Source organism: Medicago sativa, chromosome 4, assembly GCF_051527215.1.
Source record: "Medicago sativa cultivar Bolivia chromosome 4, Bolivia_mono, whole genome shotgun sequence".
Classification (NCBI taxonomy): Eukaryota; Viridiplantae; Streptophyta; class Magnoliopsida; order Fabales; family Fabaceae; genus Medicago; species Medicago sativa.
Genome location: NC_140752.1, coordinates 55,530,137 through 55,547,829, shown reverse-complemented (window position 1 = coordinate 55,547,829; position 17,693 = coordinate 55,530,137). Strand labels below are relative to the sequence as shown.

General features: G+C 35.9%; 1 protein-coding gene across 4 annotated transcripts; it reads left to right on the top strand.

Annotated features, from left to right (window-relative positions):
* Positions 1-10,326: 10,326 nt before the first annotated feature.
* Positions 10,327-12,967, top strand: LOC146929976 (uncharacterized). Of its 4 annotated transcripts, none has more exons than XM_085701651.1 (3): positions 10,327-10,458; positions 10,605-10,799; positions 12,507-12,967. In XM_085701651.1, exons 2-3 carry the CDS (start codon positions 10,638-10,640, stop codon positions 12,624-12,626), a joined length of 282 nt encoding a protein of 93 aa, XP_085557777.1. In that variant the 5' UTR covers positions 10,327-10,458; positions 10,605-10,637; the 3' UTR covers positions 12,627-12,967. The 4 variants fall into 4 exon arrangements, with proteins under 4 accessions (XP_085557777.1, XP_085557779.1, XP_085557780.1 ...); XM_085701653.1 differs by having other exon boundaries at positions 10,330-10,458; positions 10,596-10,799; XM_085701654.1 differs by having other exon boundaries at positions 10,338-10,458; positions 10,584-10,799.
* The last annotated feature ends 4,726 nt before the right edge of the window (positions 12,968-17,693 follow it).

Sequence of the window (17,693 nt, the reverse complement as noted above, 5' to 3'; positions counted from 1 at the left end):
CTTTACACCTCTAAAAATGCTCTTTTCACATCACAGCCCAAATTCTAATATTTTTATTTTATTTTCATATCTTATTTTATTTAATAATAAAATAAGTCATAACAACATAACAACTTCACAACATCATATACCCCACATAATTTATTTATAAATCATATAAACCACTCAACTTCATGAATCATAAAATTCACACATATCAATCATGAAAGTCACTTAAATCATATATATAAATATATTTCTAAATAATCAAATAATGAAGACGGACGTTACAACTCTCCCCAACTTATAGAATTTTCGTCCTCGAAAATTTACCTCAAGCAAACAACTCTGGGTAAGACTCCATCATCTTACTCTCTAGCTCCCATGTCAAGCTTTCACCAGTCGTTCCACTCCAAACAACTCTCACTAGAGGTGTCTCTTTGCCTCTCAACGTCTTCATCTTGCGATCATCAATCCTCAAAGGTAAAGTCTCCACCGTAAGGTTTTCTCTAACTTGCACATCATCACTATGAATCACATGGGACGGGTCTGAAACATACTTCCTCAGCTGCGGTGGTAAGCCAACTCTATAAGCCACCGTGCCAATCCTCTCGGATATCTGATAAGGACCAATAAACTTTGGAGTCAACTTCCTTGACTTCAATGCACGACCAACACCGATCGTTGGAGTAACTCTCAAGAACACATGGTCTCCCTCTTGAAACTCAAGGTCTTTCTTACGCTTATCATGGTAACTCTTTTGTCGACTCTGCGACGCTTTCATCTTCTCTTGAATCATTTTCACCTTCTCAGTAGTCTGTTGAACAATTTCTGGTCCTAAAACCACACTTTCACCTGTCTCAAACCAACACAACGGAGTCCTACACCTCCGACCATACAAAGCCTCGAAAGGCGCCATCCCAATACTTGAATGATAACTGTTATTATAAGTGAACTCTATCAACGGGAGATGACTATCCCAAGTTCCACCTTGCTCAAGTACACATACTCTCAACAAATCTTCGAGTGACTGAATCGTTCTTTCCGACTGACCATCTGTTTGGGGATGATAAGCCGAACTCAATCTCAACTTAGAGCCTAAAGCCTCTTGCAAACTCTTCCAAAATCACGAAGTAAATCTTGGGTCTCTATCTGACACAATGCTTGAAGGTACACCATGCAACTTCACAATGTCTCGAATATAAATTTCCGCCAACTGAGCTACCGGAAAACTGATATTGATCGGAATGAAGTGTGTCGACTTCGTCAATCTATCAACAATCACCCAAATGGCGTCATTCCCTTTAGGAGTGTTCGGCAAACTCGTCACAAAATCCATGGATATACTATCCCATTTCCACTCTGGTACATCTAACGGTGTCATAAATCCAGCAGGTTTCTGATGCTCTACCTTCGACTTCTGACAAATCAGACAAGAGTACACAAATTGTGCTACATCACGTTTCAATCCAGACCACCAAAACAACTTCTTCAAGTCATGATACATCTTTGTAGCCCCCGGATGAATACTTAAGCTACTCCTATGACTCTCTTCAAGAATCATCTTCTTTATCTCATCATTGTCTGGAATAGAAACCCTACCTCGAAACCTCAACACACCTTGATCATCTACCTTAAAGTCACTATCTTCAGTTTGGTTACTAGCAACCAACAAGTCCACAAACTTAACATCAGCTTTCTGCGCATCTTTAATATCTTTAAAGAAATCATTATCAATTTTCAGCATTCCTAGCTTAACGCTCCGAGACGACATTTCACAAACTAAGCTCATATCTCTAAACTGTTCAAGCAATTCAAATTCCTTCACCATCATAGCAGACATATGTAAACTCTTCCTACTTAAGGCATCCGCAACAACATTGGCTTTACCCGGATGGTAATTCAAACTAAAGTCATAATCTTTCAACAATTCAAGCCACCTTCGCTGTCTCATATTCAATTCCTTCTGATCAAACAAATTCCCTCTTGTGATCACTAAACACCTCAAATCTCGAACCATACAAGTAATGTCTCCAAATCTTAAGCACAAATACAACTACAGCTAACTCCAGATCATGAGTAGGATAATTTCGTTCATGAGTTCTCAACTGTCTTGAGGCATAAGCAACCACTTTACCATCTGCATAAGCACACCGCCTAAGCCCAATTTGGACGCATCACAATACACCATAAAAGGTTCATCAGGTTTTGGCAAAATCAAAACTGGAGCCGTCGTCAAACGCTTCTTCAATTCATTAAAATTGTTCTCACAATGAACATCCCACACAAAGGTTTTACCTTTACACGTCAGCTGTGTTAACGGAAGTGCTAACTTAGAAAATCCTTCTATAAATCTTCGGTAGTAACCTGCCAAACCCAAAAAAACTTCTAATCTCTGTAACTGACTTAGGAGTCTCCCATTGTGATACTGCTTCAACTTTAGATGGATCGAGCGCAATACCACTACTAGAAATAACATGGCCAAGAAAACTTACCTCATTCAACTAGAATTCACACTTAGACAATTTAGCATACAACTTTTTCTCTTTCATCACTTGCAAGACAATCTTCAAATGTTCCGCATGTTCTTCTTCTGTCTTAGAGTAAATCAGGATATCATCGATGAACACAACCACGAAGCGATCCAAAAATGCATGAAAAATGTGATTCATATACTCCATAAACACGCCAGGCGCATTACTTACACCAAAAGGCATCACCTTATATTCATAATGTCCATATCGCGTCCTAAAGGCCGTCTTCTGCATATCTTCATCTCTTACTTTAATCTGGTGGTAACCCGACCTCAAGTCAATCTTACTGAACACACGTGCACCCACTAATTAATCCATCAAGTCATCAATTCTAGGAAGTGGATATCTATTCTTTATAGTTACTTTGTTCAACTGTCGATAGTCAATACATAACCTCATACTACCATCCTTCTTCTTAACCAACAATACCGGCGCTCCCCAAGGTGAAACACTCGGTCTTATAAACTTCTTATCAAGTACATCTTCCAACTGTTTCTTCAACTCAGCCAACTCAGAAGCTGACATACGATAAGGTGTCAAAGACACATGCTTCGTTCCCGGAACAAGATCAATAGAAAATTCCACCTCTATCTCCTGCGGTACATCAGGAATTTCATCAGGAAAAACTTCAGGAAAATCGCACACCACTTGCAACTTATCAATCACTGCTTGATTCTCCAAAGATAAGGATGCCATCAAGGAAAACATCAAGATTCCATCGCGTTCTAATTGCTTCAGCTGCTTGGTAGACAAAAATTCCGCTCCACTTTCCTCTTCAGCAGAAGAGAAACGCACCGATTTACTAAAACAATTAATGAGGACATGATTGTACTCTAACCAGTTCATACCCAGAATCACATCCATTCCACTCAAAGGTAGGCAAACTAAATCAATCTCAAAATCACGATCAAACATAGACAAGGGACACCGTAAACAAACAAGAGAAGTGGTCACCGAACCCTTAGCTGGAGTTTCGACAACCATTTCTCCATTCATATCAGACATAGCAAGGCCCAACTTAGAAGCACAATCAAAAGCAACAAAACAATGTGTAACACCAGTATCAATAATAGCAACTAAAGGAGTATTGTTAATATAACAAGTACCTCTGATCAAACGATCCTCATTTTCAGTCTGAGTACCAGTCAAAGCAAACACTTTCCCTCTGATCTGAGCCTTCTTCGAATTCTTGCATTGAGACCCAATATGTCCCTCTTCATTGCAGTTAAAACACACAACGTCTCCATGCTTACACTCTGCAAGAGTATGTCCTTTACTACCATAGCGAAATCATCGTTTAATATCCTTAGTGCAAGCATTACTCTTATGGCCTTTCTCGCCGCAAGTGAAACAAACAATCTCAACACCAGCATCTTTCTTATTTGACCTTCTTTCATTATTAGCTCTTCCTTTTCCCTTGTCAGCAAGAGCACTGTAAGGCTTTGGGCGACTTTGCTGGCCCTTACCCCTCTTCTCACTCATAATCTTATAATGAGCTTTGCTATCATCTTCATAGATTCTGCATCTGCTCACCAAAGCAGAAAAGTCACGGATCTGTTGGTAACCAATGGCCCGCTTAATATCAGCACGCAAACCATTCTCAAACTTGATACACTTAGAGAACTCAGCATTGTCCCCAGTATAGTGTGGATAGAACTGAGCCAGCTCCACAAACTTTGTTGCATACTCTGTCACCGACATGTTTCCTTGCTTCAGCTCAAGGAACTCGATCTCTTTTCTTCCGCGAACATCTTCAGGAAAATATCTGTTTAGGAACTCTCTCTTAAACACAGCCCAAGTAATAACTGCATCATCCCGCTCTAGGGTAGGTTGGAAGATCACCCACCAGTCATCAGCTTCCTCAGCCAGCATGTGCGTACCAAAACACACCTTCTGATCATTAGTACATTGCATAACTCTGAAAACTCTTTCAATCTCCTTGAGCCATGTCTGGGCTCCATCAGGGTCGTACCTTCCTTTGAAAGTGGGAGGATGATTTCTCAGAAAGGTCTCCAACATTCTCACTTCAGCATTAACACCATCACCAGCATTCGGATGTTGTCCCACAGCTTAGGCCACAACTTTTAACGCAGCAGCAATCGCAGCATCATTTCTTCCAGCCATTCTAGTCCTCTTGTAACAGATAAGGTTTGCAGCCTCCAGGTCTACTCTTCTTCACTACACAACACACAACGTTTAGAATAACATAATAATGGTATTCCAATTGCTAAAATGACACAACTTGACTCACTACTTGGCCGGACGGACCGACCTGCTCTGATACCAATTGTAACACCCCGTTTTTCCCAACATAAAAATTTCATTTAAAATCAGAGTATTTTAAATCATAACGGAATGTCACATACTTCTTGAAAATCATAAAAATGGATAATAAGAATTATCTCTCAATATTTTACATCAAAAATCTAAAATCATGCAGCGGAAAATAGTTCAACATACTAAAAGTCTTGGCACGCAGGCCTAATCCGAAATCTCATAATTTTAGTTCGGCATTTATTCATAAAAAGTTCTTAAAGACACGTAAGGAACAGAAGTAAAAGCAAGCCCCCATCCCGTTACGTATCAGAGCACCCAGACAAAATGTGAGGAGTCCACTCACGTACGCCTCTAGTCTTTATTACCTACAAGTTACCCATACGAAGGGCAACATTTTCAAGCAGAAGGGGTGAGATTTCACAGTCAATAAATTAAGCATATAATTCATTAAAATGCATTTAGCAACATAAAACTTTATTAACATATCAAACATTTATCATTTAGCATACCATCATTTCATAATCGAATACCATCATCATATATCATCATCATTAAATATCGTGTTCAACTTAACACTTGACTCGACAACACGACTCAACTTAACAATGCAACTCTTATCAACTTAACAACTCAACAACTTTAAACCATCGTGAAACTTCTTGATATGTAAATGCATGTGGTACCATTCAGCAACGTAAATGAGCATAATTAGGCTCTCGACATGTGAGCACAAAGGCTGCCGGGCCTAAAGCCCCCAACTTTAATGAGGACAAAGGCTGCCGGGCCTAAAGCCCCAGACTTTAATGAGCACAAAGGATGCCGGGCCTAAAGACCCCAACTTTAATGAGTATGCAAATGGAATCAATCTTACAACAACTTAGACAACAACGTGAACATCTTATACAACTCATAATCATGGACAACTTCTTAAATTCTGACGACTTAGACCGACTCATGCAACTTCAAGACATTAACAGTCAACAGCAGAAAACAGCAGCAAGATACATCATATAATAATACTTGAATGCATTAACACCATCTAAGGAATGAATTACATCAGCATAAATATCATAAAACATCATAATATCACTCATGCATCATCACTACTAATCTCAGTCACCTGAACAGACTTCTGGAACTTCTGGAAGTATCATAAACAACCCTCTTTCTTACTTCTAAGGTCAACTCACGACTACACGTGTGAAAGAATCGCATCGGGACAATTTTGGGCAACTAACAGCCTAACTCGCAGTGGCGAGTAACTTTGCTCGCAATGGCGAGCAAAGCGTGCACTCTGGGATTCCTAAAGTCCTTGCTCGCAATGGCGAGCTATCCTGCTCGCAATGGTGAGCTTACAGATCACTCGCAGTTGCGAGTTGTGTTGCTCGCAGTGGCAAGCTCTGGTTCCTAGCTCGCAGTTGCGAGCGATGAATGTCAGTACGGCCAGAAACCTAAAAATTACAACTTTTCACCCATCTTCATGATTCTTTCATCCAAATAACATCTAATTATCATCTTAGGCAATATCTAAGGTCTGTACACTGATTTTGCATCAATCTAACATCTTTTCATGGTTCAATCATCAAAATCGGTCTTAAACCTAATTCCCAATTCTCACCAAAACTCAACCTAATCATGCTAAACTCATTCTACAGAACTATATCCTTAATAATATTGAAAGTTAGTCTCACCCTTACCTGGTAATTGAAGAAAATCGACAGCCTCCTCTTGTTCTTCTCTCTTTCTGACTTTTTCTCCCTTTTCTCCAAAAACGTACGTTCTGCCTAAAAAACTTTTCTCAACCTAACTCCTTCTATTCATAACCTCACTCTAATTTCTCTTTACACCTCTAAAAATGCTCTTTTCACATCACAGCCCAAATTCTAATATTTTTATTTTATTTTCATATCTTATTTTATTTAATAATAAAATAAGTCATAACAACATAACAACATAACAACTTCACAACATCATATACCCCACATAATTTATTTATAAATCATATAATCCACTCAACTTCATGAATCATAAAATTCACACATATCAATCATGAAAGTCACTTAAATCATATATATAAATATATTTCTAAATAATCAAATAATTAAGACGGGCGTTACAGTCACACTTTGAACCCATTCCCACTTAACCATTTCACCCCTTTGCCCAACGGTTGGAGCGAATTGTTGCGAGTTCAGACTCAAATCTCACACCAATAAACTTAAATGTGTGGAGGAAAAAGGAAAGTAGCAACCAATATCAAAGTAGTCTCAAGTAACAACAACAATATACCTTTATCCAATCTAGTAACCAATTATACAACATAAACCACAAGCAAAAGATAAAGAGATGAGAGAAAACTAACACACCAAGGATTTGTTAACCCAGTTCGGATAAAGAATGTGATCGTACCTGAACAGAAGGTGGTTGTCGGTGCTATCTTAAATGCGGTGGTTCATGGAGGTGAGAGTACTTCAGTGAGCGTTGGACCGATTGGGGTGTGTGTACCTACAGACACTCCGACGCTCAAGTCAGTTGAAGTTCAAAATGGGGTTTTAGAGTGTAAAAGATTCTACCGTTGAGGCTGCGAGGAGCCTCTTATTTATAGAGGTGGGTGAATGCAGAGTCGTTGTAATGGCACACATGTGTCTGGCGGTTACAAAATTGGAGGAAGTGTGACCGTCGGTGAGATATTCGCAGGAATGTGGGAAAGAGACGTTACTGTTCATTTGAACAGGTCTCAGTTGCTCTGAGCACCCCCTCGCAGAGAAGAGGTGTGTTGCGAGTAATTTACCAAATGCAGCATTTGGGGGCTTGGTTTGTTATTGGGTCTAAGCAATTGGGCCCAGGTCTTTGACCGGTCAAGAACATAATGACATACATATAGAGGAGATAGCTCTTCAATCCACTATGATAAGAGTGATACAAAGAGGTTACATGAAATTAGCATATAAGCACACAAAGACACAAACCATGATTTATATCCATTTTTCAAGCCACTAAAACCCACAATGAATCCTAAGAGAAAACAATAAAGGAAGCTTTTTTATCCTTCCTATAATAAGATCTCACTCCCAAGGTGTATGTAAAGTGTTTCCCAACCCAAAAACCTCTTATCAAAGACCCTTAATTAACACTAAAGTTCTCTCATTTGGTTTACCAAGATTCTCTCTTGAAGCTTGTTAAAAAAAATGAAGAACGAAGTATTGAGCAGTACTCAGACCCAGACAGAATCGTGTCATGATTTTCCTAAATTGAGCCGCAATGAAGCTCGTACATAGTATAATACTATAACCTGATCTAAAAATAATGCCATGATATTGTCAATCCCGTTACAATTTTGTTTCTAGTAACACCTCCAAATTCTGACCCAAAATCGTGCAACGAGTTCAATCCTCTATAACCTCAATAATTTTGAGTCAATGTCAACTACTTTAAAAAATTTCTTTTATGATTAAATAGTGTAAAATTCTATGCACAACCGCATATGTGATGACACCCGTCGCATATGTGACTCACATCTAAAGTGCATCATCACACTAAAGATGTGTGCTCGCATATGCGAACCAAAACCATCGCACATGCGATGCATCGCAAGAGCGAAACCCATAGCCCCTAGACTTTGCTTGGATATTCGACACACAAGGCTTTCACTTACGATGAAATATGAACGAGGAAAATTACCCTATGTGTACACTCGCATATACTAATTCCCATTGATCATACACCTGAAACACGTACAAACTTATATTCAAATATCACAATTTTCAATCATACATGGTCACATCACATTCATACAACATCATACACATTTGCGGTAGTGTAACAGATTTACACATAATCATAAATATCCAATGCGGCATTGCCTTAAAACCAAAAACAATTTATAACATGGGACTCCCTAACTCCATGAAAATAATAATTTTTCCATTTTAATTTTCATCACTTGCTCCATGAAATAGAATTTTTTCCAATTTCATCACTTACTTAACACCACACTTAGCCTAATTAATCATTTTAATCGCATTTCAAAACATGTTTTGTCTAATGTACACAAATAAGATAGTCTTGCATCATTCACATGTTTATTTTTCACCATTGAATCATTAAATCTCATTGTATTTCATTTAAGGGTTTTGCTAACAAGTGCCCTAAGAGCATTGTTTAAGGAACCCAAAAAAAGAAACTATGTCTTGAAAATACAAGTCAAACACTTTTTAAAGTCATAATCGTACAATTTCCAATGCAAAAATTGCTACTTTTAGATGTTTAAACAATGCCCTTAGAACACTTGTTAGCATTTTCTTTCATTTAATTCAATAATAAAGTTTATCGATCTACGCATAAAAATATGTTCTTTGTACACCATAAACTTGACCTTTGAAACAATCTAAAATTGATCTAAAAGGGCAACAAAAAAAAATGTCACTCTGTAACTATACTATATAAAACAAAATTCTTGTTGGAAAGTCATCTCAAATATATTTTAATAATAACATTTGTGCCTTGGCCACTAGCATTTTAATACTACTCCCTCCGTCCCAGAATAACTGACCCATTTTCTAAAAAAAAGTGTCCCAAAAAAACTGACCCATTTCAATTTTCAATACAACTTTCATCATTCCCAATACAATATAACACTAAATAATATTACTTTTATCATTCCCAATACATTATATTCCACTTTCCCCTTTATTTATACACTTTTCTTAATCTGTGTGAAAAACCAAAGTAGGTCAATTATACCGGAACGGAGGTAGTAATATTTATGGTTGAGACATGAGAGTGTCTTGTACCTTGTCCCCTAGCCGCTAGTATGTTTATAGTTTGTTTTTAATTTTATCAAAGTTTTTGTTTTTTGAAAGAAAAAAAATATTATTTTAAAAAATTAATTCACATTTTGAGTAAGGGTGGCAAAAATACCCATGCCCACCGATATTTGTGGATAAAATCCGTCATGGACATGGGGCGAGTAGCTAAACAGGTATCCGTGGATATAATAAACGGGTATTTGACTACCGATTATTATATGAATACAGACACGGATTTGATTGTATCTATACACACGGGTACCCATATCCGATAATAAATTAAGTAAATTATATTACTTAATTTACTTAAAGTTGTTACCTTATTGAAGGAAATTTTATCCTCCACCTAAGATTCTTCATTAATAACCTATTTTTATTTTTGATTTTTTTAAATTCATCTTATTAAATTCACCGTTTCTACTTCATTCCCATCAAAAAACATATCATATGTCAGGATCATGAATTTTCTATGGATTATATATGATTTATGAAATTTTGAATAGATTATGTATGAATGTTTAAAAGTTGAAGTTTTTTGATAATTAAAAAAAAGTTATTATTTGTATAAAAAAAAAAAATTCTAAAACCTATGGGTACCCATGAATACCCATGGATATCTCAACACCCACGAGTACCAGCATAGTAGGTACCCAAGAGGGTACGGGACGGACACGGGTATCATATTTATGTAACGGAGCGGGACGGATATCATACTATCCGTATGGGCACCCATTGACATCCCCAATTTTGAGCTTAAAAAAATTTCAAATTTACTGCCAAAGCCGCAACTGCAAAATACATCAAAGCGCATCATTTGAAGACCTATGATGACTTTATGCTTTTATCATTCTCACCGATCTGTAAGCTTTTCTCTTTTTAGATCAAAAATACCAAACCCTTAATTCCCACATTAACTTAATCTCTACCCTTTTTCCTCTTCAATTTGAGTTTATTTATTTTTTTTCCTACTAACTAAATAGTTCAGTGTTATTTGAAGATCATGCAGGTGTTGTGCAGTTTGTGGTTGTTGTAATTGGAAATGATGCCTCGACCCTTGTTGCTTGTATTTTTACTGCTCATGTTTGTAATTACTTCTCAGTTTGAGTGGAAACAACAACTTATGGTTGATGTTGATTCAACTTCCACTATTTCTCAAAAGCAGCAAAGGTTTTCAAAGGGGGTGGAAATAGTAAAGGAAAAGGTTTTAATTCTTTCCCATCTTTTCAACCTGAGTTTATGTTCTTATTCTTGGTATACTTGTTTGCATCAATGTGCTTATATGTTAGCTTGTATTTTTGTCATTTAGTATCTGTTTGGATTTGCTTATTTGAGTATATCTACTTTCGTAAGCATTTGTGAGTCTCTTTGGAAGATCTTAGGTAAACGGTTCGACTTTGTTTTATTTTTTGTTATATTATAATAACAACTTATGCATAAGCACTTATATGATAAGTGAGCACTTAATCAAGTTCTTTATCCAAAGTCGAAAAAAGCCATATTCTATCTTTCATTGAAAAGTGTGGTTTTTTTCTCGTCGTTGTTTTTTTGAATGGCAATTGTTAGTAGTTAGTTTGTTAGATTAATATTTATTGCTTCGTTCGGGTTTGAACCCAGGATCTCCAACTCATTTTCCCTTAGCTTAAACCAGTGGAGCTACCAAACCCTCCACGGGGATTAAGAGAGGTGATTGCTATTCACTTCTGAATGTGGCTTCAAATTAATGAGCTCAGTGAATTTCCCTGTCCATATCTTTAAAGTAAAACACTCAAAACCTGAATCCTTAGATGATTAAATCAACGAGTCCGCAAATGTTGGAGTTCTGTGAATCTACGATAAGTTATTTCATATCTAAATTACTCTGGAATAAGAGTATCGGTGAAGCACATGTATTGTCTAGTTTAGATGTAATTGGAGACCTTATAAAATGGGAAGATACTTATAATTGAATCCCATATATCCGCTTATGTTTTATTAGTTACTAAGCATTTGGATTTAATTGTAAAAAAAAAAAAAAACATTTGGAGTTAGTACATTGCTTACTCGTAGCTTTTAAATGGGAACTTGCGTCATTGAACCCTTTGTTGATCTGAATTCAGTATATAACCCTTTTTGATATGCCACAAAACAATCTATGACAATAGAAAAAGTTGTAATGCTTAGCGAGTTAGTTATATCAATCTAGTCCTTTCTAGTGTCTACCGTATGAATGTGTGCGGGTTCTATAGTTATTCTTCCTGTAAAGATCTTCTTGTATAGGTAATGTGCTCCAGTAACAATTTTTTGAATAATTTAACGAGTCAGTACTCTTTTTACAAGCTCTGATTGTCACTGTTTCAGAAGTATCTAGTCATTCTTCAATGGAATTGGGAACTATGTCAGTTGTATATGCTATTCCCTCTGTTCCTATATACATATCATTCTATAAGATTGTTTTGCAGAAATAATTAAATAGCTTGAAACATTGAGATATATCTTTCCTTGAACATCACATGTATTGGAACGTTAAATTCGACTTTTAAATTTTTGTACACAGCATATCCCTTTTTTGATACATTAAAATGTGAAAAGTATCTTTAACATAAAGAAAAAGAAACATTTTAATGTCCAATGAAGTTTGGGAACCATATTTGAAGTCTGCAAAAAAGACAGTCATATCTCACTGACAATGAGAGCGCAGCTCTTTGGTATCTTATCTTATCTACGTTGTATGGAAATCTGTAGTTCCTTAAATTATGTTTTGTAGAAAAGTTATACATTTGCATACATGTTAGAAATTTCTATTCGTCATGTTCCGTATGCTTTCAAGTCCAGAACTATTAGAAATTTTCTCGTTTGAACTTAGATCTATGACTATGCTATTTCACATCAAACTTTCTGAACTTTTTTCAATTGATGTTGCTTGCTGCAGATTATTTTAGTGCAAGAGAAAAATATTCGAAGATTGAATGAGGCTGTGAGGCTTCTCCAGCAACAATTGCAGCAATGCAGAAGCAGTAATAGTACGACAAATGGCACTGTAAGCGTATAGTAGAAACTGAAAGACATCCAAGTATTAGAGGATTATTAAGCAAAGACAGCAAATATGTTGAACAACGGTAATCTTTACGCTCTAGTTGTAAAGCCATTCTCTTAAGTTCTTCGGAAGACAAATGTTGAAAAAATTGTCTTCCCCTGTATATTCGGAAATACTATTATTATCTCCATTTCAATACAAAAATCCCAATTCAATGAAATGGAAATTGCAAGGTGTTTGAGTGTTCAGTTATAACTTCCAATATTTTTTGTTGTTGTGAGGGTCATTGTGACACATTAATATCTAAAGCAACATTTGGCATGCATTGTCTAATGTGAAGATCTGAATGAAGTTGATAATCTATCAATTTTTTTTCTCTAAATATGAAGTTTTTATTTATAGAATATAGCAGTTAAAGAGTATGAACAATACGAAAAAAAGTAGACAAAAAATTGAATAATTGTTATCCATTAGAGTATATGGTTGGTGGTTAACATTGTTATGCATTTATATGGATTGATTGAAGCATTTCGTTATCAAACAACATATTTTGTTTAATTTCAGTTACCAGTGTATCCATCCATGTCTAGTTTTGATGACTAGGTTTACTAAAAAGGAATTGCATTAACTTTTTGTAAGTACTGCTAGGTAGGACGAACACATTATGACATTGAGATAGTGGCAGATTTAAAATTTATGTGGTGGGTGCAAGGACATAGGAGTATAATATATTTGTTGAAGAAATATGTTAAACTTTTACAAAACACATAACCTTATGACCATAATATTCCAAATATTTTTCAATTTCTATATCAAAATTACCTTTTTATATGTGATTAAACAACTATCCAGTTGGCAAGGACAATGCATGATATATGTAAGGTCGGGGGGGTTCGAACCCCGACCACCAAAAAAAAAAAAAAACCACTCAATCTTCACATAAGGTTGCACGTCTCATATGTCCTAAATTTCATTGTAGATAATATTCTTTTACCTGTTGCAATATAGTGTATGAACAAAATCAAAAGCTAACCTTTGAAGTAAATACATTATTCAATACATAAGTTTTCTAGTTTTCACCGTCGTTTTTAAGAAAAATGCTAATAAATGTGTCACTTGTTAAGGAAGCCAAAAAAAAGAAGTTACATGTAAAAACTAACATTTTTTTGACTTTGGAAGAATTGACTATACAACTAACAATACTATATTACAATATTTGATTCCTTAACAACACGAAACTGAAAAATAGTAATAATCTTATTTATCTTAATGACCATCGATGATAAAGTATGAAGTTGACTATCAAGTTCCATAAACTTTTTTGAATAAACTTTTGATAGAACTCAACTTCATTAAGTTTTTCCTCTGTTTACAACATGTTTTTTGAAATACGATATTTTTGTGTTATAGTGTGTTAAGTGTTAGAGGAGCCGTAAAATTTCATATCTTACAACTTCTACATTCATTTAAAAACAATTTTGTATCATAAGAGCAACACCTATTTTTCAACGGCGAAAAATTATTACAGATGTTCCAGGAATAAAATCAACAATATGGGGTAATTTCCTATAAGCATTGCATTTGCAATCATTCATACAATGGGATATTATTTGTTAAAGTGATAACTAATGGTATTGAGGAATGGACAGGTTGTAGTTATAACTTTATAAGGAGGTCATGAGTTGATCTACTTCCTCCACTAACAAAAATAATCACCAACAAAAAGGGGATCTCTGTGTTGATCATGAAAGTATGGCCAGCATGTGATGGTGGTGCTTCATAGGTGTCTCTCCATTATTTGGATGGTATGGTCAACTTGGATTATTCTGGCATGGGTTCCTCTGATGTCTTGTATATGCATCCAAGTATTTCACCTGCTCGTTTGATAACTCAAAACTGCCGGAATGCATGCATCACTTGAATGAGCTTGTTCCCATAAGTCACACCCTAAACCCTATGATGAGATTTGAGCCAGAGTCTTTGCTTCTAATTTGTTTGAAATGGTTACGATTTGAATATTAAGAAGTTTGTTACTTGCAAGTAAAGCATCATGAGTGTTTAGATAAATCATACCTTTCTTCAAGGTTCATCCAGCTGATGCATCAAGGAATATACGAGTTTGCGGTTTGAGCCTTGTAGTTAAAGTCTGCATTTTATGCATCTTAATGTACTAGTGCCTTAGACATCTTTTGAGAAGTAGTACAAAGCTCTCCCAAGTATCATATAGTGATTCTCCGTCTTGCTGTTTGAAATTGGATTTTTCTTGTTTCATCATCCGATACATTGTGATTGGAAAGAAACGGTTAAAGATCTACCTCTGTAATTGGTCCTAAGTAGCTTTAATGCCATTTGAAAGTGCATCGAACCGGTCTTTATAGCGACCAGTTAATGAGTAGACGAAAAATCTAAGTCTTTTATCGGATTCAAAGATACCTGGTGGATTAATAGTTCCGCAAACTTTAAAGAAGTGTGGCAGATGTGCCATGCAGTCTTCTGAGTTCTTCCCTGAGAACTTGTTATCATTCTAAGCTTTAAGCACATGACTTTTTATGTTAAATGCGACTGAATTCATTGGTTGGAACCCAATGGAATCCTCATCCAAGTTTTAAATCATTCCATAGTCTCTTAAGGTGATGCATTGAAGACCTTCCATCTCGTATTCGTTAGATGAAAAATCACTATCATCTGGTGGTGGGATAAGTGCTACTCTAGTCTCTTATTCTATGGCTAGTCAGACAAGTTTTCGAATTGCCTTGAGAGTTCTTTCTATTTATGAGTCAAAAAGTAAGGTTTATGGATATGCATCTTGCATAAACAAAACTCAAACAAGAAACCTTTCAGTAGCATTGTACAAGAGTATCACAAATATTTTTTTTTTTTTTTTTTTGTTTTGATAAATAAATCATAAAACTGATGTAAATCTTTTGATTTGTTTTTGAAATGTGAGAAAAAAAAATATGACTTAACAAAACTAACCTAAAAATAAAACATGTAAAATAATATCAGCAATCCCCGACATTAACGTCAAAAACTTGATGACTAAACTTCACAAGTGCACCAAACCATTTACAAATAAAGTCGTCTCTACGGGGATTGTCGTTTTGACAAGGAAACTATCTAATCATATTAAAAGCGATAAATAAAGCAGTAAAATGGAAGGAATTCACAAGTTTGATTGGATTGCATAAAACAATTGGATTGATTGTAGAAAAGTAAAAGTTTGATTCAGAGTTTTAGCAGGGATTAATGCAAATAATCACCAGTTATTAAACGAAGGTTCTTATTTAAGTGGTTTGTCCAATGGGACCTAGTGTCCCTCCAGATGTCATGTTGCTCCTCAATCACCCTAAAAGTCATATATGAAATACATAATAAAAGGTCGTCACTCTTCTAGGGTCCTATACACGGTCATATAGTTATTAAGTAGAGACTTACACATGTAATTGAAACATAAGCATAGTGTGTGTGTGTGTGCGCGCGCGCTTAAACTGTCATCTCAAGGAATCACTTTTACCTATGAATCTTAGAATTTCACCACACACCCTTGATTGACCCTATAATGGATTAAATGGATAGGCCTAACTCTATCTTACTAGAGGAAGAAAGATAAAGTTCGTATGCAACGATTATGAAGTAAGCTATGTGCCAATCTGTAGCTAATCTAAGATCATTCACATTTACTAGGTATGACACACTCCCTAAGGTAAAGAAAGCATTCATGGGTCATGCATACAAAAATTAAATAGATCTCAAATCATTACTGAATAAAAGACCTGTATTAATATAATCCAACAAACAAATCGAGATTCATCTTAGAACCCTAATCAATACGTGTTTAGTTACTCATGGTAACAAAAGATATGTTACAAAAGAAATAAGCCATACTATTAGAACAAAGGTTGGGGAGATAAACTCCTCTTGATGCTTATAGTGTCTGCCTTCCTCTTGAACCATCAAGTTCTGAATGAGAATTTGTGAATGCAAGCTCTTGTTTTTGTAAGCATATTTCTAGCTGAGTTTGGGTTGAAAATTTAGACTTTTCCCAATCCGAAGATAAAATACAACAAAAAGTTTTAGTTTCCCATAACATCCCGTGCACCGCGCGTGAAGGGGGGGATGAGGTGTGTGGCAGCAGACATAAATGATTTTTCTCTCTGTTCCACGCGTCTGGGGTGCATGAGGCACACACGGGGTGCGTGACCTCAACCTCATGTGCTGATTTTTCCTTTTTCTACGTGTTTTCCTTCTGCGCTTCAGTCTTGAGACTTGGGACAGAATTTCAGCAACTTGTAATGTGTTCCTAAGCTTCTTGAACTTCATTCCATGTGTTCAAAAACTTCCATGAGGTGTCTTTCTTTTCCGAATTACATGACTTTTCACTAATAGATTCAAAACACCTATGAAATTATCTAGTTTAGGGAAGAAACAAAATTACATGACTTGATTTAAAAATATTGCAAAATGTCCCTTAAACCATGAGGAACTTCTCAAAAACTCCTCTTTATTGACTCAATTAACTACCAAAATGATTGAAACACATGCTGAAAATAACGTAAGATGACTTGTCATCGCATAGCCATATTTCCATTTACCGACCAACCTATCTATGGACCTTAAATGCCAAGTTTTACACGCTTCGTTCCTAGGAGGGTCCACACAAAATCGCACCCCTACAAATTGATATGTGATCGTATGGATGTGGAAGACGGCATATTCAGCTTGTAAATTGAGCATCAGAGACCATACCCTTCGAAAAAAATATGTTGGTACTCAGGATGGAACATGTGCGATCGAGGGAAGGTATACTACCATTTTCCATAGCAAATGAAGAGGAAGTACGAGCATGCGCAAGACATTCCCATACATCCATCAATTCTGCTCTTAGTGTAGTCCTTGTAGTTCAGGCTTTTGAGGCGGTCCATAACATCGTGACGGAGATAGTTCTTTTTATTTGGATGCATTAGGTTTAATGTCATTGTTACCTTAACAATTTTGAAATGAATAAATTTGTTTTCGATAATTTGTGTTTGCTTTTATGAATGAATAAATGATTGAATGAATGAAAAAGTGGCAAAACAATAA